General features: G+C 46.1%; 1 protein-coding gene across 8 annotated transcripts in view; it reads right to left on the bottom strand.

Annotated features, from left to right (window-relative positions):
- The window catches only part of MYOF (myoferlin), a 187,964-nt gene extending 170,583 nt beyond the window's left edge, over positions 1 to 17,381 (bottom strand). For 2 of the 8 annotated variants that reach the window (XM_044297274.1, XM_044297272.1), the window contains exon 1: positions 17,113 to 17,380. In XM_044297274.1, coding sequence (XP_044153209.1) covers positions 17,113 to 17,200 — 88 coding nt within the window. In that variant the 5' untranslated portion in view covers positions 17,201 to 17,380. Of the gene's footprint in view, positions 1 to 17,112 lie in introns of all 8 variants that reach the window. The other 6 variants (XM_044297277.1, XM_044297275.1, XM_044297273.1 and 3 more) reach the window with 5 other exon arrangements.
- Between the last annotated feature and the right edge of the window lie 5,645 nt (positions 17,382 to 23,026).

The following is a 23,026-nucleotide window of genomic DNA, read 5'->3' on the forward strand; positions in this document are numbered from 1 at the left end:
TTGGCATATATTTAGGCCTAGCACACAGGCAGAGGAGAGGTTCATTCAACTTTGGGTAGCATCGCAATATAATGGTAAAATGAAAATAAAAATAGGATTGAATGAGGAAGTGCCCTGGAGTCCAATAATATATGGTTATGGGGAGGTAGTTAATGTCTAATCTGGACAAGGGACGGACAGGTCCTGTGGGATCCATGCCTGGTTCATTTTTATGAACGTCAGCTTGTCCACATTGGCTGTAGACAGGCGGCTGCGTTTGTCTGTAATGACGCCCCCTGCCGTGCTGAATACACGTTCAGACAAAACGCTGGCTGCCGGGCAGGCCAGCACCTCCAAGGCATAAAAGGCTAGCTCTGGCCACGTGGACAATTTAGAGACCCAGAAGTTGAATGGGGCCGAACCATCAGTCAGTACGTGGAGGGGTGTGCACACGTACTGTTCCACCATGTTAGTGAAATGTTGCCTCCTGCTAACACGTTGCGTATCAGGTGGTGGTGCAGTTAGCTGTGGCGTGTTGACAAAAGTTTTCCACATCTCTGCCATGCTAACCCTGCCCTCAGAGGAGCTGGCCGTGACACAGCTGCCTTGGCGACCTCTTGCTCCTCCTCTGCCTTGGCCTTGGGCTTCCACTTGTTCCCCTGTGACATTTGGGAATGCTCTCAGTAGCGCGTCTACCAACGTGCGCTTGTACTCGCGCATCTTCCTATCACGCTCCAGTGCAGGAAGTAAGGTGGGCACATTGTCTTTGTAGCGTGGATCCAGCAGGGTGGCAACCCAGTAGTCCGCACAGGTTAAAATGTGGGCAACTCTGCTGTCGTTGCGCAGGCACTGCAGCATGTAGTCGCTCATGTGTGCCAGGCTGCCCAGGGGTAAGGACAAGCTGTCCTCTGTGGGAGGCGTATCGTCATCGTCCTGCCTTTCCCCCCAGCCACGCACCAGTGATGGACCCGAGCTGCGTTGGGTGCCACCCCGCTGTGACCATGCTTCATCCTCATCCTCCTCCACCTCCTCCTCATCCTCGTCCTCCTCGTCCTCCAGTAGTGGGCCCTGGCTGGCCACATTTGTACCTGGCCTCTGCTGTTGCAAAAAACCTCCCTCTGAGTCACTTCGAAGAGACTGGCCTGAAAGTGCTAAAAATGACCCCTCTTCCTCATCCTCCTCCTCCTCCTCCTGGGCCACCTCCTGTTCCATCATCGCCCTAAGTGTTTTCTCAAGGAGACATAGAAGTGGTATTGTAACGCTGATAACGGTGTCATCGCCACTGGCCATGTTGGTGGAGTACTCGAAACAGCGCAACAGGGCACACAGGTCTCGCATGGAGGCCCAGTCATTGGTGGTGAAGTGGTGCTGTTCTGTAGTGCGACTGACCCGTGCGTGCTGCAGCTGAAACTCCACTATGGCCTGCTGCTGCTCGCACAGTCTGTCCAGCATGTGCAAGGTGGAGTTCCACCTGGTGGGCACGTCGCATATGAGGCGGTGAGCGGGAAGGCCGAAGTTACGCTGTAGCGCAGACAGGCGAGCAGCGGCAGGATGTGAACGCCGGAAGCGCGAACAGACGGCCCGCACTTTATGCAGCAGCTCTGACATGTCGGGGTAGTTGTGAATGAACTTCTGCACCACCAAATTCAGCACATGCGCCAAGCAAGGGATGTGCGTCAAATTGGCTAGTCCCAGAGCTGCAACGAGATTTCGCCCATTATCACACACCACCAGGCCGGGCTTGAGGCTCACCGGCAGCAACCACTCGTCGGTCTGTTGTTCTATACCCCGCCACAACTCCTGTGCGGTGTGGGGCCTGTCCCCCAAACATATGAGTTTCAGAATGGCCTGCTGACGTTTACCCCGGGCTGTGCTGAAGTTGGTGGTGAAGGTGTGTGGCTGACTGGATGAGCAGGTGGAAGAAGAGGAGGAGGAAGCCGAGAAGGAGGAGGTGGCAACAGGAGGCAAAGAATGTTGCCCTGCGATCCTTGGCGGCGGAAGGACGTGCGCCAAACAGCTCTCCGCCTGGGGCCCAGCTGCCACTACATTTACCCAGTGTGCAGTTAGGGAGATATAGCGTCCCTGGCCGTGCTTACTGGTCCACGTATCTGTGGTTAGGTGGACCTTGCCACAGATGGCGTTGCGCAGTGCACACTTGATTTTATCGGATACTTGGTTGTGCAGGGAAGGCACGGCTCTCTTGGAGAAGTAGTGCCGGCTGGGAACAACATACTGTGGGACAGCAAGCGACATGAGCTGTTTGAAGCTGTCTGTGTCCACCAGCCTAAATGACAGCATTTCATAGGCCAGTAGTTTAGAAATGCTGGCATTCAGGGCCAGGGATCGAGGGTGGCTAGGTGGGAATTTACGCTTTCTATCAAATGTTTGTGAGATGGAGAGCTGAACGCTGGCGTGTGACATGGTTGAGACGCTTGGTGACGGAGGTGGTGGTGGTGGTGTTGGTGGTACATCCCCTGTTTGCTGGGCGGCAGGTGCCAACGTTCCTCCAGAGGCGGAGGAAGAGGCCGAGGCGGCAGCAGCAGAATAGGCCGAGGCGGCAGCAGCAGAAGAGGTAGCAGGGGGAGCCTGAGTGACTTCCTTGGTTTTAAGGTGTTTACTCCACTGCAGTTCATGCTTTGCATGCAGGTGCCTGGTCATGCAGGTTGTGCTCAGGTTCAGAACGTTAATGCCTCGCTTCAGGCTCTGATGGCACAGCGTGCAAACCACTCGGGTCTTGTCGTCAGCACATTGTTTGAAGAAGTGCCATGCCAGGGAACTCCTTGAAGCTGCCTTTGGGGTGCTCGGTCCCAGATGGCGGCGGTCAGTAGCAGGCGGAGTCTCTTGGCGGCGGGTGTTCTGCTTTTGCCCACTGCTCCCTCTTTTGCTACGCTGTTGGCTCGGTCTCACCACTGCCTCTTCCTCCGAACTGTGAAAGTCAGTGGCACGACCTTCATTCCATGTGGGGTCTAGGACCTCATCGTCCCCTGCATCGTCTTCCACCCAGTCTTGATCCCTGACCTCCTGTTCAGTCTGCACACTGCAGAAAGACGCAGCAGTTGGCACCTGTGTTTCGTCATCATCAGAGACATGCTGAGGTGGTATTCCCATGTCCTCATCATCAGGAAACATAAGTGGTTGTGCGTCAGTGCATTCTATGTCTTTCACCGCTGGGGAAGGGCTAGGTGGATGCCCTTGGGAAACCCTGCCAGCGGAGTCTTCAAACAGCATAAGAGACTGCTGCATAACTTGAGGCTGAGACAGTTTCCCTGGTATGCATGGGGGTGATGTGACAGACTGATGGGGTTGGTTTTCAGGCGCCATCTGTGCGCTTTCTGCAGAAGACTGGGTGGGAGATAATGTGAACGTGCTGGATCCACTGTCGGCCACCCAATTGACTAATGCCTGTACCTGCTCAGGCCTTACCATCCTTAGAACGGCATTGGGCCCCACCATATATCGCTGTAAATTCTGGCGGCTACTGGGACCTGAGGTAGTTGGTACACTAGGACGTGTGGATGTGGCAGAACGGCCACGTCCTCTCCCAGCACCAGAGGGTCCACTAACACCACCACGACCATGTCCACGTCCGCGTCCCTTACTAGATGTTTTTCTCATTGTTATGGTTCACCACAACAACAAATATATTATTTGGCCCAATGTATTGTATTCAAATTCAGCGGGATATAAATTTGAGGCCTAGTATTTAGGCGCTGGGTGACAGGTATGGGTTTAGTGACAGAATTAGACTTGGAAATACACAGTAGCGGGTGTGTGTGAAGTTATTCTGAATGACCCAATGTGCACCTTCAATATTATATACCCTTTTAGGGATAGATTTCAAATAGCTCTGATATAGCAGAAACCACTAAATTATGAAATTGCTAAATTGGGAATTGTACTTCAACCCAGAACAAAAAATGTGCTTTGACGGACACTAAATATCTTGCCCAGCAACAACAGTACAGCGGTGGGTAACGAGAGATTTAGAGGGATTTAAATTTGAGGCCTAGTATTTAGGCGCTGGGTCACCGGTATGGATTTAGTGACAGAATTAGACTTGGAAATGCACAGAAGCGTGTGTGTGAAGTTATTCTGAATGACCCTATGTGCACCTTCAATATTATATACCCTTTTAGGGATAGATTTCAAATAGCTCTGATATAGCAGAAACCACTAAATTATGAAATTGCTAAATTGGGAATTGTACTTCAACCCAGAACAAAAAATGTGCTTTGACGGACACTAAATATCTTGCCCAGCAACAACAGTACAGCGGTGGGTAACGAGAGATTTAGAGGGATTTAAATTTGAGGCCTAGTATTTAGGCGCTGGGTCACCGGTATGGATTTAGTGACAGAATTAGACTTGGAAATGCACAGAAGCGTGTGTGTGAAGTTATTCTGAATGACCCAATGTGCACCTTCAATATTATATACCCTTTTTGGGATAGATTTCAAATAGCTCTGATATAGCAGGAACCACTAAATTATGAAATTGCTAAATTGGGAATTGTATTTCAACCCAGAACAAGAAATGTGCTTGAACGGACACTAAATAACTCGCCCAGCTACAGCACTAGGGACAGATTTAGCTGGATATAAATTTGAGGCCTAGTATTTAGGCGCTGGGTGACCGGTATGGATTTAGTGACAGAATTAGACTGGGATATGGCCAAAAAATAAACAGACTATTGCTGGTTAAATGCACTTGGTGTGACAGCTTCACCCTGATGTAGGCTTTAGCCAAAAAACAACCACACCATTGAGGGTTAAATGCACTTGGTGACAGGCGCAGCTTGCCCCTGATTTTGTATATGGCCAAAAAATGAACAGACTATTGCTGGTTAAATGCACTTGGTGTGACAGCTTCACCCTGATGTAGGCTTTAGCCAAAAAACAACCACACCATTGAGGGTTAAATGCACTTGGTGACAGGCGCAGCTTGCCCCTGATTTTGTATATGGCCAAAAAATGAACAGACTATTGCTGGTTAAATGCACTTGGTGTCACAGCTTCACCCTGATGTAGGCTTTAGCCAAAAAACAACCACACCATTGAGGGTTAAATGCACTTGGTGACAGGCGCAGCTTGCCCCTGATTTTGTATATGGCCAAAAAATGAACAGACTATTGCTGGATAAATGCACTTGGTGTGACAGCTTCACCCTGATGTAGGCTTTAGCCAAAAAACAACCACACCATTGAGGGTTAAATGCACTTGGTCGCAGCTTGTGCTGGCGCACCACAAGACACAAAATGGCCGCCGATCACCCCAGAAAAATGAGACTGACAAACGGTCTGTGCAGCCTAAAAACAGTGAGCAATTGAGGATCAGCAGCTCAATGATCCACAGCTGCAGATCGATCAGTTAATCAAGTCCTTTGGAGGAGTTAATCTGCCTAATCTCGCCCTACTGTCGCAGCCGCAACCTCTCCCTACGCTAATCAGAGCAGAGTGACGGGCGGCGCTATGTGACTCCAGCTTAAATAGAGGCTGGGTCACATGGTGCTCTGGCCAATCACAGCCATGCCAATAGTAGGCATGGCTGTGATGGCCTCTTGGGGCAAGTAGTATGACGCTTGTTGATTGGCTGCTTTGCAGCCTTTCAAAAAGCGCCAAGAAAGCGTCACAAAAGCGCGAAGAAAGCGACGAACACCGAACCCGAACCCGGACTTTTACGAAAATGTCCGGGTTCGGGTCCGTGTCACGGACACCCCAAAATTCGGTACGAACCCGAACTATACAGTTCGAGTTCGCTCATCCCTAGCCAAGACCCATTCCGGACAGCAGAGACACGCAGCATTAACATGATTAATAATGCTCCGTGCCTTTCTGTGACCTTTTTGCTACAAAATCACGGTGACAACTTTATCTCACTGTGACTTTGTAGTAAAAAGGTCACGGAGAGGCACGGAGCATTATTAATCATATTAATGCTCAGTGTCTCTGCTGTCCGGAACGGGGCTTGGCTCTCTTTCACGCTGCGGGTGACACGTGCGGGATCCGCTCGTGTGAAACAGCACTTATATCCCTTTACGTGTTGCCAGTCTCTTCGATCTTCTGACATCTGTCACAGGAGGGACAGTGACACTTCTAGGCTGAAAATTAATTTCCAAAGTATCTCCAACGGTCCATGAAAAACCGCCAGGACATGTACGCCATCAATCCATGTTGTGCAAGTGGTTTTCACTGACCCATAGACTTCAATGGGCGTGTTTATTCTGCATCACGGCCCTAAGTAGTTCATGTCAACGTGATTTTTCCACTGACCCCCAGTCAAAGGAAAACCACTGATGTGTGAACAAAGACATTAAAATCAATGGGTATGTGTGGAAAACACAGCACACGTCCGTGATTCACTAGCACAGCCCCCATAGTGGGAACCACCTCAGACATCTATGGAACATCCTGTGGATACACAATAAATGTCTAAGATGGGAAACCCTAAAGATGGCGGCAGCCATCTCCACTGAATCAAACAAGCCTGAATTAAGAAGTACATTCTGCAGTTCCATCATCTCGGTCTCCAGTGCAGACATCTACCTACTGACAGGTTCCAGCCTCTGCAATATGCAACCATCGAGATGTCGCAGCAATAGCAGGACAAGCCACCCTTGGATATGGTGGATTATTAACCCTTTGCATCCAGTCATGGGACAGCGATCACCATTTAGCTCTGTTTGAATGGGTTCTCATCAAGTGACTGCAGAAAATATGGCAGTCAATTCCTTGGGTAATTTTGCTAATAAAAAAAGTACCGTAAATCCATTACTGACAATATATCTGATAATCATTTTTGCATTTTTTCCAGCATGGACTGTACACCTTCTCCACACTGTATATGGGGTTTGGTCACCGTCAATGTTGCTGCATAGCTGTGAACCACGTGACAGATTTATGATGTTTTATTTACAGCTTTGCTGTCGTTTTCCCGTTTGCTGCAATCATGTGGTCTCCCTACCATCACTGCGAGTGAATATGGCCAAATTGTCGGGGGTTAAAGTAAAGCTTATAGAGGACCTTTCAGTTCTCCTGACACGTCTGTTTAGTAACTACCTGCATTCCCCATGTAACAATTCTGGAGCATCCATTCTCATGGCTCTATTATGTGCCGTTCCTTTATTATTACTTCTAGAAGTTATAAATAAATTACTAGTACTGTAGTTTGCAATGAAGGTCCAGCTGGGGAGTCCCCGCACAGGCCGATATTATCTGATCAGCACCAATGGGAAAAGCCAGATCAGTCTTGCTGAAGCAGTAACGAATTCTTCACAAATCTCATGCAAATTTAAAAAAAAAAAAAAAAATAAAAAAAAAAATAAAAAGCTTTTTATGACTGGAAAAAAATAAAATATATATAAATAAGTCAGTTCCATTCACCTGAATGGGCCTAGTAAAAACCCATGTGCTTCCCATCAAATCACCCACAACCAGATGCACAGAACTAACGTTTAAAGCCTCATTCACACGTCCATGTCACTGCACAAATCCGTGTAACGGTGGTCAGTGATGCCTCCGTGAAGATGTCTGATGGATCCATGTGCGGTCCACGTATCAGTTTTTTACTGTCCCTGTGTCATCCGCTTTTCACAGACACTGTGCAGCAGAATTTTTTATTTTTTTCAAAAGCATCTCTTCCTAGTGATCCGCGAAACATGGACGGAACATAGATGGCATCTGTGGTATTCACGGACCCATAAACTAATGGGCGTGATGCATGAACACGGACAAAATAGAGCATGCATCCGTGCTAAAAACATGGACCGTGCCGAAACACTGATGTGTGAAGACACACATTAAAATGAATGGGTACGCGTGCCGTCCATGGAGAACACATACGTGGAACACTGAACGTGTGAATCAGGATTAAGTCACTGAAAATCTAAATTTAGTTTTGTATCTACACCTATGTGTCTCCATAGCAACAGACTACAAATAAACTGTGTAGTCTGTTCCCACAGTCCTAGTGCTGTCTAGCTGTATCATCATGAGTAAGAATCAGGAGACAAGTGCAACTACGGGTTTGTAGCCTGTTACCATAGAAACATATAGGTCTGCATAGGAGCTGTAGAATTAAACCGTATTTGACTTTTCATTAGGAATATTTGTGGAGAATCTTAGATGCAGGCGAGCAATAAACAAAAACTGGCAGAGATGAAATCCCCAATTGCTCGGTCTTGTAGAGCTTTGCTGAGAAGGTGGCCTTTACATATGATGTAAACAATGGAGGTATGGAGGGGTAACAAGACTGGACAGGTCGGCTGTCAGATGAACATACCTGGTATAAATGAATAGCTAGGCCCCTGCCTAAAACCAGAGGCTCATGGGCCCTGCTGCAAGAGTTCAGCTTGGGCTCCCCTTTCCTCAGTGCTTTGTGGCCAGGGGCAGGGAAGCACATAGCCTTCATGCTGCCTGAGGCAAAAATTAAAACTGCACTCCCCCCCCCCCCCCCCCATGCCAAATTCCTGACCTAACCCCTTCCCTCCAGCCGTCAACTTGACCAGTATGCATTTGCTATAATACTGGTGTCTTCTTATGTGGCACAAGGGTCTTTGGGCCCCCTCAGGCTCCTGGGCCCAGTAGCGACTGCTACCTCTGCACCCCCTATAGCTACGCCCCTGGTTTTAGGTGACAGCAAGCAACATACAGAGCGGTAACATGAGACAAAAACAAGCTAAAGGGCTAGAGATGAGCAAATTTCTCATTTTGAAATTCGTTCACGCTTTGTTTGGTGGTAAAAGGGGAATTGTGTTATGGATTCCGTTACCACGGACCATAAAGCAATTCTGTGATGGAATGCCTTTAGAGGTATTCCGTTATCCATTCCGTCATAATAGAAGACTATGGCCTGCATAACGGAGTCCTCCCCTACATAACGGAAACTGGACGGATCAGTTATGCAGTCCATAGACTTCTAATATGACGGCATGAATAACGGAATACCTCTAAAGGCATTCCGTCAGAGAATTGCCTTATGGTCTGTGGTAACGAAATCCATAACGCAATTCATCTTTTACCAAACGAAGCGTGAACGAATTTCAAAATATGAAACTCGCTCATCTCTATAAGTGGCCATAGACATTAGATAGCAGTCAGTGGAAAACTTGTTACACCGTTCCTTCCCACCCCCCATACACATGCACACTGGGCCCAGTCGAGGATGCATGTATTCTTAATAGGGAGTGGAGAACATCTGGCAGCTTGTCTACCTTGATAGAAATTGTATAAAATATATCTGTCAGGCTCGTTGAAATCCATTGTCCATGACCCCTCTTTACCTCCATACCTGCCATTGGAGCAGAGTGGCGACACCCCTATAAACAGGGGTGGACATGGCATTTAAAGTTATGCCTGGGTGGCCCCAACACATCCTTAGGCCCCTCTCTCAGCTAAACAGTGCAGCCCGGGGACTTCTACTGCTCTATAGTTGGGAAGCGACCCCTCCTCATCCCCATGCAGTTCAACCAGCTGCGCAAGTGTTATGTCCACCCCTTCAGTGTTATTTTTTGTTTCAGCCAACCACTTGTGGCCAGCAGAGGGCCCCCCTGATCTCTTGCACCCCAAGCATTTGCTTGGTTCGTGTGGTGGTAAAGTCTGTCCGTGCCTATAAATATTCTGTGGTCAGTCGCTCACATTGAAGTTGGTGGGTCTAGTCAATCTTCAGCTAATATGTAGAATACTGGCTTGCTTTCTTAAAGGGGTTATACAGTAAATTATATTGATTATGTATCCTCAGGACAGGTCATCAATATCAGATCGACGGGGTCCGACACCCCCACCGATCAGCTGTACGAGCGTCTCCCTTCTCTCTTCCTGCTCACCGCCGCCGTCTATGGCAAAGCAGCAGCAGAGCAGGAAAAGAGACGGGAGACGGCACATGTAGACTGCGCGCGCCGTCTCCTCATACAGCTGATTGGTGGGGGTGCCGGGTGTCGGACCCTGTCCATCTGATATTGATGATCTATCCTGAGGATAGGTCATCAATAGTAAAATCCTGGACAACCCCTTTAAAAGGATAGCATAGTATCAAGTGCAATGTATTCATGTGGGGACCTTCTCTTCTCATGCGTTGATACACAGTAAGGTCTAATTCACACTCCCACGTCCAGTTTGCATCTACAAAGTAGTTCAGTGCCCCCCCGAACATTGCTTTTTTGCTATCCAAAAATGTTCTATTTAATGGATCAGTGAAAAGCAGAGCACACGGGTGGCATCTGTGCCGTAAGGCGAGTCTTGCAGACAGAATGTGCCCATTCCATTCAATGGGTCCCTCAAAAACTAGTCCCTGCCCCAGGTTTTTTCTTGCGGACCAAATGGAAAAAAATAAAATGAATAGGACCCGTGTGCTGTCTGTGGAGGACACGGGCCGCACAATAGACATTAATCTGACGTGTATACAGCTATAACCCATGTATTACTGCTGACAGTGACGAACAAACCCAGAAAAAAGCTCCACTGAAATATGCATCAGGATTGGCGCCATCCGCAGGAGACCATGATGGGTTATACGCCCCTTACATTGTGATATTAGCTCCGATTATTGCTTTAGGTACGGTACTCGATTCTTCGCTAAGGGGATTTCCTGTCTACATGGCCACCTTGGTGGTTTAGCTTTTGGGATGCACAGATCTTGTGAATATCATGGTAACCATTTGTATACCCTGCAATAGCTACTTAGCCTGAATTATGCCCTGATATCATGTACTTGTCATTTGATACTTTGATTTGAATACTGTATCGCTTTCCTCCGGTGAGGTCATTTCCAGTTTAGCGCACTCATTTTTTAACCCTTTTGTATGAGTAACATTTTATAAAGAGTTTGATGGTCGATCCTCTTTAAACGATTTGATATTATTTGGCAACAATGAGATATTTGGAGTAAAACAGGAATGGAGAACCAGTGGGAGGTTTGATTTCAATGTATATTCCTGATAAAGAGAACACGTGTTTCTTAATCTACTCTCTGTGGTTCCTTATGAGGGAACCATGTGGAAATGAATTTCGGTTGGACCGCTAATGGTGGACGCTTTAACAACCGAGCAGCATAAGAAAAAAATATTAGAGCAGTATACACAGCGCCACTGCCAAGTATAAGACTTATCAAACCGCAAAAATGGTAAAAACCGCACTTCCAAACTATTGTAAAACTTTCAATCATGTTCAAGCATCTTATGCATAAGAAAATAGTGCAGACGAACGTCGGACAGCTTTTACAAGGAGGCATTTTCTCACAAATGACAAAATTTTGTGACATTTTTAATTTGCTGATTTTTTATAATTTATATAGCGGCAACACATTCCACAATGCTATACAGAAATACGCGAGTCCCTGTAGGTTTTCTTTATGTGGTAGAAGCTGGAGAATCCAACACAGGGAGAACATACAAACTCCCTGTCAGTGACGGACTGGCCATAGACCCTACAGGGAAATTTCCTGGTGGGCCGATGCCCAGGGGTCCCAGGACCACAAGGCACCATTGATAACCATCGAGTCACCAGTTGCTTTTATAGCAAACTATTCTACAGATCTAAGCGTCATGCACACAACTAGGTCTATTTTGGTGTCGACAAACCGCAGATCTGTAAAATACGGGCTGCGTGGATTCTGCAATTTTCTCTCTCCCATCAGTAGAAATGCCTGTTCTTATCCACAAAACAGAAAATAATAGGACATGTTCTATAATTTGTGGAACAGCCACACGGATGCGGACTGCAGACATAGAAATTAATAGGTCCATGTACAATCCGCAAAAAATAAACAATGGAGATTGGCTGTGGAGGCAAAATAAGGTTGTGTGCATGAGGACTAATGCCAACCTATTCTGCAGCCCTTTGCAAAAATTACCATCCCTCACATCAGTCTCTATTCCCTAGTGCAGGCATGGCCAACCTCCGGCACGCCAGCTGTTGTGAAACTACAACTCCCAGCATGCATACTTGCTCTGCTCTTCTAAGAACTCTGATGAGAACGAATGGACCGTGCTAGGAATTGTGGTTTTCACAACAGCTGGAGTGCCGGAGGTTGCTGACCCCTGTCTTAGCAGATCTCACTAACTAAATTCCTGATCACAAAACACATACATCGATCGAGACCAATTCACTTATCCGCATTATTTTGGAGTGCGGAGAGAAACAACAACAATACTCACATGCAAACATTAGCAGAAGCATGCAAACTCTATGCAGAATGTTTCCCTTGGTCAAACTCAGACCCTGGACCACAGCGATGCAAGGCAACAGAGCAAACCGCCGAGTCACCGCGCCCAAAGTATGATGCATCCGATGTGGCAATACAGAGGTATTCTCTAATAGCAGAACGCAGCGCCTCACATACAGGTGCATCATTTCTCTAAAGGCCATATGGACCGTTTTGGGGGCAATTTTTTTATTATTGAATTCTAGGTGTCAATAGCCATTAATTGGAAGAAGATTTTAAAATTTCCATTGCAGTGACTATCCCAGGATTATGTCTGAAATCACCTATAGCCAATCTCTGGCAGCCAGATTTCGCCAGTGCTGGACCTGTTCATGAAGCGGATCAGCAGGCTCTTTCAGGTTTTCTGAGGACAATCACACTTTACATCCGCTAACAAGTATTGTTCTGTGATGTCTATTACTTATTAGTATTTGTGCTCCATGTCCAGGAAGTAACGTGGAGCGCACAACCCTAGAGCCATATAAACAGCTGCTCACCATCAGGAGCATGGAAACTCCGCACATTTTTCCTGTTCCCATTATATACAGTTCCTATACAATGTATATACTAAAGCCCGGAGTCAGGCATGGATGTTCACTCAGTGAATGGTTACGACGTATGAAGACACTAGACGAGGAGGTTCCCCCACAAGACAAAGTCACATAAAAAAAAAATAAAAGGCAGTGATTCAACAGAAAATTATGCAGGATATAAAGTCTGCCAGGACGCTCTCAGATTTCACCATATAAGAGGCGGTGAAGTTTCAAGACTTTGTGTGAGCACACAGACCGGTAGGGCCTGGTGTTAGTCTCCCTCTCCGCAACATTTTAATAACCCTTAGGTCAATTTCCTACCCCCTGGTCTGCCAATTATTTTGTTTCTATGGACAGTGGAGTTCTCATCCAGTAGAAAAAAGGGATGAGGATGATTACCTTAAAGGGGTTGTCCACCAGGAGCCTGAAATCATGCAAAAAAAAATTAAATAAAAATACATCTTGTCAGAGTTTCTCAGTTTCAGTGCTGTATACATCCACGTGATTGCTGAAGCTAAGCAAAATCAGGACACTAACAAGGTGTTTTTTTTTTTATATCCGGTCCCAATCCATGCCAATTTTTGTTCAGTGTTTGACAACCCCTTTAAGTTAGGCCTCATGCACACGGCTGTTTGGCAGGCAGTTCCGTGCATTGGGGACCGCAATTGCGGCACAGAACAGCCGGACAAACGGCCGTCTGCATGGGCCCTTAAAGGGGATCTACCAAATGTTTTATTTTGCAGCATAAACTTTTTTTTTTTTTTGACCCAGTCGTGTTGATAAAATCTGTTTTGAGCAGCTCCACGGCAAGTGTCCTCATGTCCATGAGCTTTCAGCTCTCTATACCCCCTGCCGCTGATTGACAGCTTCCTACAGCAATCAGTGGCAGGGAGGAGAGCCAGGTGCCTTCACATGCTGTGGATTTTGTTGCAGAATTTTCCAGAATTGAAAATCAGTTCCATTCATTTCAATAGGGCAGCAAGCACGTGGATTCCTGCAAGCCCCATTCAGGTGAACAGAACCGATTTTCAGTAGCGGAATTTTCTGCAACAAAAATACCCGCACTGTGGACTCCAGAGCTGACACACTGTTGCTGCTCAATATGGATTTCAGAAAAACCACTGGGTCAGTTCAAATAAAGTGACCTAGCGGTCAGTCACTCGGGGGGGGGGGGGGTCACCAATTTATGATAGGGCAGCAGCTTACCTTTAATGGCTCTATAGTGCCCAACTCTGCCCGCTACATCTGTAGCTCCTGCAAACAATGCTTCATTCATTTATACAAGTGTATTTTGAATTTACTACCGTACACATAATATCTCCCTCCCCTCCATCTAGTTACCTCTAACTAGCCCTGACCTCTGATGGCTCCTCTCACTTGGCAGATGCCATGCCAGCTACCCTGGTCAGAAGGCCTTCAAAGAGCTCACAAGCTGCATCATAAATCAGGGCCAGATGTTTTTTCCCCTGCATTAACACTTTATCTTTCAGGACACCACTCCATCCAGACTGTGCAGAAAACAAGGCAACGTGACATATTCAATGTCAACAAGAATAAAGCTACCTTGTCCAAATTTAAACGTCGTGGCTTGCGCTCTTAACAGACCTGCGACAGCCATGATGGATCTGGTTTTGACACATCCTATCGAGTTATGATCAGGTCCATTAGGTTTCTGAGACTTGTGGACACCACAGAATGCCCTATAAGGGGGTGCATTTGTAGCAGCCGCCTCTGGCCCCTGTGACTTAGGGAGCCCAAAGGTGACTATGGCCTATAAGAGCCAATGTTATAAATGGCACATGGGAGGCGAGTGGCCCGTTACAGATTTCATTTTGGGACACAGGAACTTCACGTTCCACCTGCAGTGTTACTTTTACTATCAAAAACACTAGAACTGTTTACAGAAGGAGAACAGAGAAGATGTGAATAGATCTGAGCCTCAAGTCATCCCTTATCTATAGCTATTAGATCAATGGCTGGGTCCCCACCATTAGAAAAGGGGCCCGATGCCTCTGAATGACTGGAGCGGCTGATCGAGCATGCGGACTACCACTTCATTCATTGCTATAGGACTATAGCCAAGCACAGTGCTCGAAAGGAGTGGTTGTTTATGCTCGACAGTCCGCTCCATTCATTTCCTGTGCAAGGGAGGCACCATCAGCAAATGTTGCGATTCCATCAGTGTACGGGTTAATGGGGCTTATGCACAAGACCATATTTTCTTTCCGTGTGCATTCTGTTTCTTTATGTCCATTCCGCAAAAAATAAATAAAAAAATAGAACATGTCCTATTATTGTCCGCATTACGGAAAAGGATATTACTGTTCTATTAGGGGCCAGCTCTTCCGTTCCACAAAATACGGAATGCACACAAACTCATCCATGTTTTTTGCGGACCGTAAAATACATATGGTCATGTGCATGAGCCCTAATAGTACAGAGCCATTCATAATAGGAACCATAAACTCCATTCAAACAAGGAACACAGGGGTCCCAGCTGTCGGACCCCGCTGATCAGTAAAATGTTCCCCTATCCAGAAGTGGGACCAACACTTAGTCTAGAAGGGGTCCCCCAAAGTGAACAAGGGTGCACCGTGCAAACGAGGCAACCCTCCATTCACTTCTACAGGAGTGCCGAAAATAGCTGAGCACTCACTTGGCTCTTTTCGGCACTCCCATAGAAGTGAATGGAGAGCATGCTGCGCATGCACTGTGCACCCTCGTTCACTTTGGTGTCCCATTCTACAGATTGGGGCGGGTCTCAGAGGCAGAACCCACACCTATCTGACATTGGTGGAATGTCCTAGCGATATACCATCACTGTGTGAAATGGGCCGACCCCTGTAAAGTCAATACTGGCACAGTCACATGGCCACTTGCCAAACATCCAGCAGGTTTGGATTTTTTTATGACCATCACATTGTCTCATGTGTCACAATGTAACCACATTGACTCATTACTTGCAACCCTACACTGTGATCTTCATGTTGTACGACCAGAAGCCCTAGCCTTAAAAGGGGTTGTCCTATTAGGACAGTGTCTAATCAGGAGGCGCTTGACTTGTGGGAACCCCGGCGATCACAAAAAATAGGCACCTGCGTTCCACCATTTTGAATGCAATAGCGGTCAGGCTTGCGCACTAGTGCTCCATTCAGCTCTATAGGGCTGCCGAAGACTGCTGAGCGTTTGTATTCGGCTATCTCCGGCAGTCCCATAGAGTTGAATGGATCGTGAATATGCATGTGTGTCTGCCTCTGCATTCAAACAGGGAGCATGGGCCCCGCTGATCAGACAAATCACTCATCCAATGGAAGCCACTGCAGCAGAGGTGTTACTACATGGCACGATTCAAATTCGTAAATGGTCACGTTGAGTCCTCCAGAGCAGGGACCTTTCTGGCTTTAGTAGCGGCTCGCCGCTCCACGAGTCCTGAGCAGGGGATCCCCTTTATGACATCCATTTGACTAGGGAGGCGTACAAGGTTCAGGTTTAGTGTTGAGCGAACTTGTGTTTTAAGTTCGGCGTCTAAAGTTTGGGTTATCGAACAAGCCAGTTATGGATTCTAAATTCCATTATGGTCCCTGGTAGCGGAATCCATAACGCGATTCTTTGATAACCTGAACCCAAACTTTAGACGCCCAACACTATTCAGGTTATCTAAGAACTCCATTATGGATTCCGCTACCACCATAAGTTGTGGTCCGTGGTAGCGGAATCCATAATGGAATTCTTAGATAACTTGAACCTTGTACGCCAAACTTGGCTCATCCCTACATATGACCTAATAGGACAACTTTTTTAGGGTTATTAATATTAAAACTGGAAACGTAGCAGAGGTCGAATCTTTAGTACATATTTTGGCACAGAGAACTGAGGACATCGGCTACAGGAGCCCCACAAATCCACCATACGAAGCAGCATCGACACACCCTGTGCGGCCGGTTCGCTTGAACTAAACTAAAAAGGTAAAAAAGGGCAGAAACATAACAGAAAAGCTGTTGCACACAATAGACACTCCCTGCAGCATGGCCGGTTTGCATCAATGACACCTTGATACATGTGTACCGACATGTTTCCATGAATAGCAAGTCATTAACTCTTTATCTTCCCCTGAAACATTCAAGACCAGACCTGTGGCAATCTGGTTAGTCACGGCATGCTATTTAGGCATTCTGCGACTTGTAGTTCCACAACAAACCTCTGCCTTTGATCCATAAAGCCGGCAGACGTATAACCAGACCTACAACCATTCAAAGGCAGTTTTGTCCTTGCTGAGGAGAAAACCAGCTTCTTACATGGTAGTTAAGGAAAGCTATGGAGCTCAGGACCAGGAATGCTGGAAGGCGAAGCCACAGATGAGGAGAGGACAGAGAGGCTCAGTATAGAAGCCCTGGTCCAAATCTTACCTCTGAAGGTGATGGTCGCTATAGGATCCGGCTTCCCAAGCTTGGTTTTAGGAACATTAGAAGCTGACTCCACCAAGACCCTGAGCATGGTTGCAGAGCGCTGACTGTGTGCAGAGGAAGGCTGTAAGTGACTTCAGCTGCAGAGAGCTCCAGGCTGCGACTGCTCCTCTGCAGGAGGCAGTAATACAAGTGGGAACCTCCTGCACAGAAGGGATTGTGGCTTTAAGAAAAAAAAAAAAAAGGTTGGGTGGATCTTACAAGCAATTGCATAGAGGAGGCTGCAAAAATACCTGTAAACTGATCTGTGTGCAGCTGAGGGTGCAGGTCCCAGCCTGCAGGGAGAACCTTTCACTCTACAAATGCTTACAAGATCCTTGGTGGGATCTGCTGTGGGGGCATCACACGTCATATCATAGCCATGCAGGATAACGGAGCAGATTCACAGTCTGGCAGCTTCTCAACCACAGACATTTTGACTCTGGGTCATTGAGTAGTCACCGATTTATAGAAAAGAAGGTATTTTAAGAGTACGGCCACACGGTCAGGTTTCCTGATGCAGTTTCGGAATGCAAAGCCAGAAATGAATAAAAAAAAGAGAAGAGGTCACATCTGTCCTTTCTACTTTCTCTCCTTTTACAATCCAATCTTAACTTGGATTTCAAATTCGCATACAGAAACCTGACCGCGTGGCCGCCCCTTAAATCTACTTTCACACTCGCGTTTTGGTTTCTGTTCCTGAGATCCGTCATGGGCTCTCACACGCGGTCCAAAACGGATCAGTTTGCATTCTAATGCATTCTGAATGGAAAAGGATCCGCTCAGAATGCATCAGTTTGCCTCCGTTCCGCTTTGGAAACGGACACCAAAACGCTGCTTGCAGCCATCTGTCCTGGCACACAATGTAAGTCAATGGGGACGGATCCGTTTTCACTGACACAATCTGGCACAATAAAAAACGGATCTGTTCTCCCATGACTTTTTAGCAGTCTTGGCTATGTTAAAGATAATGCAAACGGATCCGTTCTGAAAGGGTGCAGACGGTTGTATTATCTGAAAGGATTCGTCCATGACGGATCCGCACAAAACGCAAGTGTGAAAGCAGCCTAGGGCTACCTGCACACCATGCGGATTATGTGCAATTTTTCCACAGGAAACCGCCGTACAGTACCAGCCAGGTGTATGAGATTAGACGGAACTCATCTACACTTTGCTTTTTTTTGTAGGCTACGGTGACACTGGTCACGGTCAGGATCGCAAAGATCCCATAGAAAATGGGATCGCAGGAAACACATCACTGGCGCAGCAATCCTATTCATTTCTATGGCATCACTGCTACTCTGCGATTCTGACCATGACCAATGTCGCCGTGTAGCCGTAGCCTTAGGGCTCATGCACACAAACGTATTTTCTTTGTGTCCGGTCCGTTTTTTTTGCAGACCATATGTGGAACCATTCACTTCAATGGGTCTGCAAAAGAAACAAAAGGTACTCCGTGTGCATTCCGTTTCCGTATTTCCGTTCCACCCAAAAAATGTCCTATTATTGACCGCATTACGGACAAGGATAGTACTATTCTATGAAGGGCCAGCTGTTCCGCAAAATACAGAATGCACATGGATGTCATCCTTACTTTTTGCGGATCTGTTTTTTTCGGACCGCAAAATACATACGGTCGTGTGCATGAACCCTTAGGTGCAGAAATTGCCCTGTTGTGCGGATTTTAAAATCTGCAGCATGTAAATTGTTGTTGTGGTTTTCTTGTGTGGATTTCACCGTTTTCAGTGGAAAGGAAATCTGCATCGAATCTGAACCAAAAACCGCATAGAAAATAAGCCCAAACCAAGATAAATTGTACGGATTTATTTTTTTGTACTGTTTTGGAGTAGATTTTGTGCAGATTTTCTGCATATAAATCTGCACACTGTGCAGCTACTGTAAGGCCGCCTGAACACAGCTGTGAACTCACATAAGATCCGAATTAATTTGCGTTTCTGCAGCACATCCGCACCAAAACCTGCAATGTCTAATTGTGGATTTTGTAACGGATTAGATGCGGTTTTACATTTAAAAAGGGTGAAATCTGCAGCTAAAACCACAAACATAATTGACATGCTATTTATTTTGATATCCGCACGGCAGGTCAATTCCCGCACGGCAAAAATCCGCAAAGTGTTCATAAGATTTGTGTAGTCTCATACACTTTGCTAGTACTGTTATACACTGCAGTTTTTCTGCACGTAAATCTGCATTAAAAAAACGCACGTTAACCGCAATGCCTAAGGGTACTTGCACATAAGATTGGCACACAATTTTCGCGTGGATATATGTGCATTTCTGCACCATATCTGCACCAAAATCCGCAATCTCTGATTGCTGATATTGATTAGTGGAATGAATAGACATAGAAGTCCATCAGTTTATGAAGTGTTATTCGGATGGAGGCATGAGGTCCATGTGGAATGACTTGTCCTCTTTCTTTTGATGTATTTATTATCTTTATATTTATTTTAATACTAACTTTATTTTACATATTTCCATATTTTGAAGACCATGTCAATCATAGGGATTTAAAGGGAACCTGTCACCGGGATTCTGTGTATAGAGCTGAGGACACGGGTTGCTAGATGGCCGCTAGCACATCCGCAATACCCAGTCCCCATAGCTCTGTGTGCTTTTATGGTGTAAAAAAAACTAGTTGATACATATGCAAAGTAACCTGAGATGAGTCCTGTCCCTGACTCATAACTTTTTACAAATTGACTCATTAACATATGTTGAGACACAATACGATGATTATTTACAATTGGTCACTGGGACCAGAAATTGTCTCTGGGTTTACATATGTTACTAATCCTTATGTATAAAATGTAGCGTTTATTGCTTGTCACTAAAATTTGCTACCTAAAACTGACACTTTAAAATTATCAGCTGTGTCTGCAGTGCTGCTTGTAAGTAACTATATTAAGCAGTGGTGCTAGCTCCGGGGCCTCACTTATTGCTGCCTAGCGCGCTCCTCATTTGTCACATGGTGAGGACCGTGTGACAAATGAGGAGCACGCTAGGCAGCATATGTAAACCCAGAGACAATTTCTGGTCCCAGTGACCAATTGTAAATAATCACTGTCCCTGACTCATCTCACATACAGGACTCATCTCAGGTCAATTTGCATATGCATCAAATCTTTTTTTTTTTACACAATAAAAGCACACAGAGCTATGGGGACTGGGTATTGCGGATGTGCTAGCGGCCATCCAGCAACCCATGTCCTCAGCTCTATACACAAAATCCCGGTGACAGGTTCCCTTTAAGTGTGGTCAGGCTGTATCCCGTCACGCCTTGAGAAAGCGTCCAAGGACGTAAATCAGCCATGGCCTGTGTCCTTGATTGTCCTGCTCAACTATCCTTTTGCATGATTTTAATGGAATTAAATAAATGAAGGTTTACCTAGCGGTGAGTGCCGTGGATTTTTTTTTTTTGTGGAACTCTTAGGCCTCTTTCACACTTCAGTGTTTGGTCAGTGATTTCCATCAGTGATTTGTGAGCCAAAACCAGAAGTGGAGCCTCCACAGACATGAGGTAGAAGGGAAAGATCTGCTCCTGTTCTGTGTTTAGAGTTGCACCTGGTTTTGGCTCACAAATCACTGATGGAAATCACTGACCAAACACTGAAGTGTGAAAGAGGCCTTAGGCCCCTTTCACACGAGCGAGTTTTCCGCGCGGGTGCAATGCGTGATGTGAACACATAGCATCCTCACTGAATCCTGACCCATTCATTTCAATGGGTCTGTGTACATGAGCGTTTTTTTTCACGCATTAGTTCTGCGTTGCGTCAAAGACTAAGCATGTTCTATATTCTATATTTCACGCAGTCCTGGCCCCATAGAAGTGAATGGGGCTTCAGTGAAAAATGCATTGCGTCCGCAAGCAATACGTTTTTCACTGATGGTTGCTAAGAGATGTTGTTCGTAAACCTTCAGTTTTTTTATCACGGGCGTGAAAAACGCATTGCTCGTGCGGAAAAAACTGAACAACTGAACGCAATTGCAGACAAAACTGACTGAACTTGCTTACAAAATGGAGCGGGTTTCACTGAACGCACCCTGAACGCATCCGGACCTAATCCGTCACGCTCGTGTGAAAGGGACCTTAGGATTAGCCCAAAGTCAAACCAGGTGGTTGTCACAGTAGTTCCACACCCACTGATCATAACAGCAGCCCCCCTTGAGGAGTGAGGGACCATATCAAACTTGATGGTGAAAGGGTTTGAATATAACAAGGACTTCCAAAATGTGATTGGCTGGAATACATTGGCTCATTTTTAATAAAGTAGTGAATGTGAGCAGGAGGAGAATAGGTGGAGTCAATACAATAGCTGATCAACCATCCATCTTTGGGACCATAAGAAGTGGTCAATTACTGTCTCGTGTCAGGCTAACTTGAGTTGGGGACATCAAGATAGTGCTACATTTTCATAGAGGCCATCAGCTTTGTACGACACAGTATGCTCCAGAAAACTGAATCTCCTTGGGGGTGGGACAGAGACAAATGGGCTGCTACATTGCAGAGAGCTGTAAGTAACTTTTTGGGGTGGACAACTTTGTCTATATGGAGTCTGATGGAGCAAAGGATTTTTTATCTGTCAAATTCATACAGATAGGAAAAATTTCTGCCTCCATATGAATTTGGAGGCACATGGAGATATAGCGTAGTAGAGGTCCATAGGTGGACTTCTATGGCAGTCCTATTATGTCTCTGTAGGAAATAGAGTCTTAATTCAGCCATGCACATAAGCCCTGAATTGATGCTAGTTCCTATACTGTCTGAGATATCCACCGTATACCGCCCACTATGCGTAATTTTTTTAAACTTGCAAACAACTGCAAAGAAAGTCTGGAGCAAACATTTCAGGATATTTCCTTTGGGCTTGAATTTACTCTGAGCCATCGTTATTGGTTATCATTAGTGTTGAGCGAGCATGCTCGGCCGAACACTTATTTTACTTGAGCATCGCGATGCTTGGCACATCGTGGTGTTTGGCCGAATACCGCGTGTGCTCGAGCGCGATGCTCAAATACGCAGCCAATAAACGTGCAGGTAAGTGCTGCCATTCACTGTAATGCCGTAGCCATGTTGGCTACTGGCATTACAATGATTGGCTGGCCGGAACGTGTCATCGGGTGCTATATAGCACCCAATGACACGTGTTCTGCTCAGTCTTAGAGCTGGAGAGCAGAAGGGAGAGATAGTGTAGGGAGTGAAATAGGAATATTTTAGTTTTTATACTTGTTATAGACCCAAAAGTACTAAGGACTATAGTTGTATCTGGCAGCAATATATACTTTTTCCGTATATGGTGTCCGCTGCGGACAGTTACATTACCTGCGCTACATCTCCTGTATAACGTTTGCGTATCTGAAATATCAGTGACATTCAGTCAAATTTTTTTGCTGCTGGTGGCAGCAACATTACTTGTGCTATACCTCCTGTTTAACGTGTGCACATCCTAAATATCAGTGACATTCATTCAGTGTAATTTTTTATTAGCCGCTGGTGACAGCGACATTACTTGTGCTATACCTCCTGTTTACCGTGTGCACGTCCTAAATATCAGTGACATTCATTCAGTGTGATTTTTTATTAGGCGGTGGTGACATTACTTGCGCTATACCTCCTGTTTAACGTGTGTGCATCCTAAAAATATCTGTGGCATTCTGTGTACTTTATTTGTGCATACACTTACAAAACCTGCGCTACTGTACGTGTGACATACTTGCAAGTATATATTCCATTTAATATGCGGAAGGTGAGCAGTAAGGGACGGGAAAGTCTGGTCAACAGAATCCTCACCCTGATACTCCTTCCACCCACCATGGAAAGTCTTGGCAAACAAGTGATCCCACACTTGGGTATTCC

Source organism: Bufo gargarizans, chromosome 6 (genome assembly GCF_014858855.1).
Source record: "Bufo gargarizans isolate SCDJY-AF-19 chromosome 6, ASM1485885v1, whole genome shotgun sequence".
Classification (NCBI taxonomy): domain Eukaryota; kingdom Metazoa; phylum Chordata; class Amphibia; order Anura; family Bufonidae; genus Bufo; species Bufo gargarizans.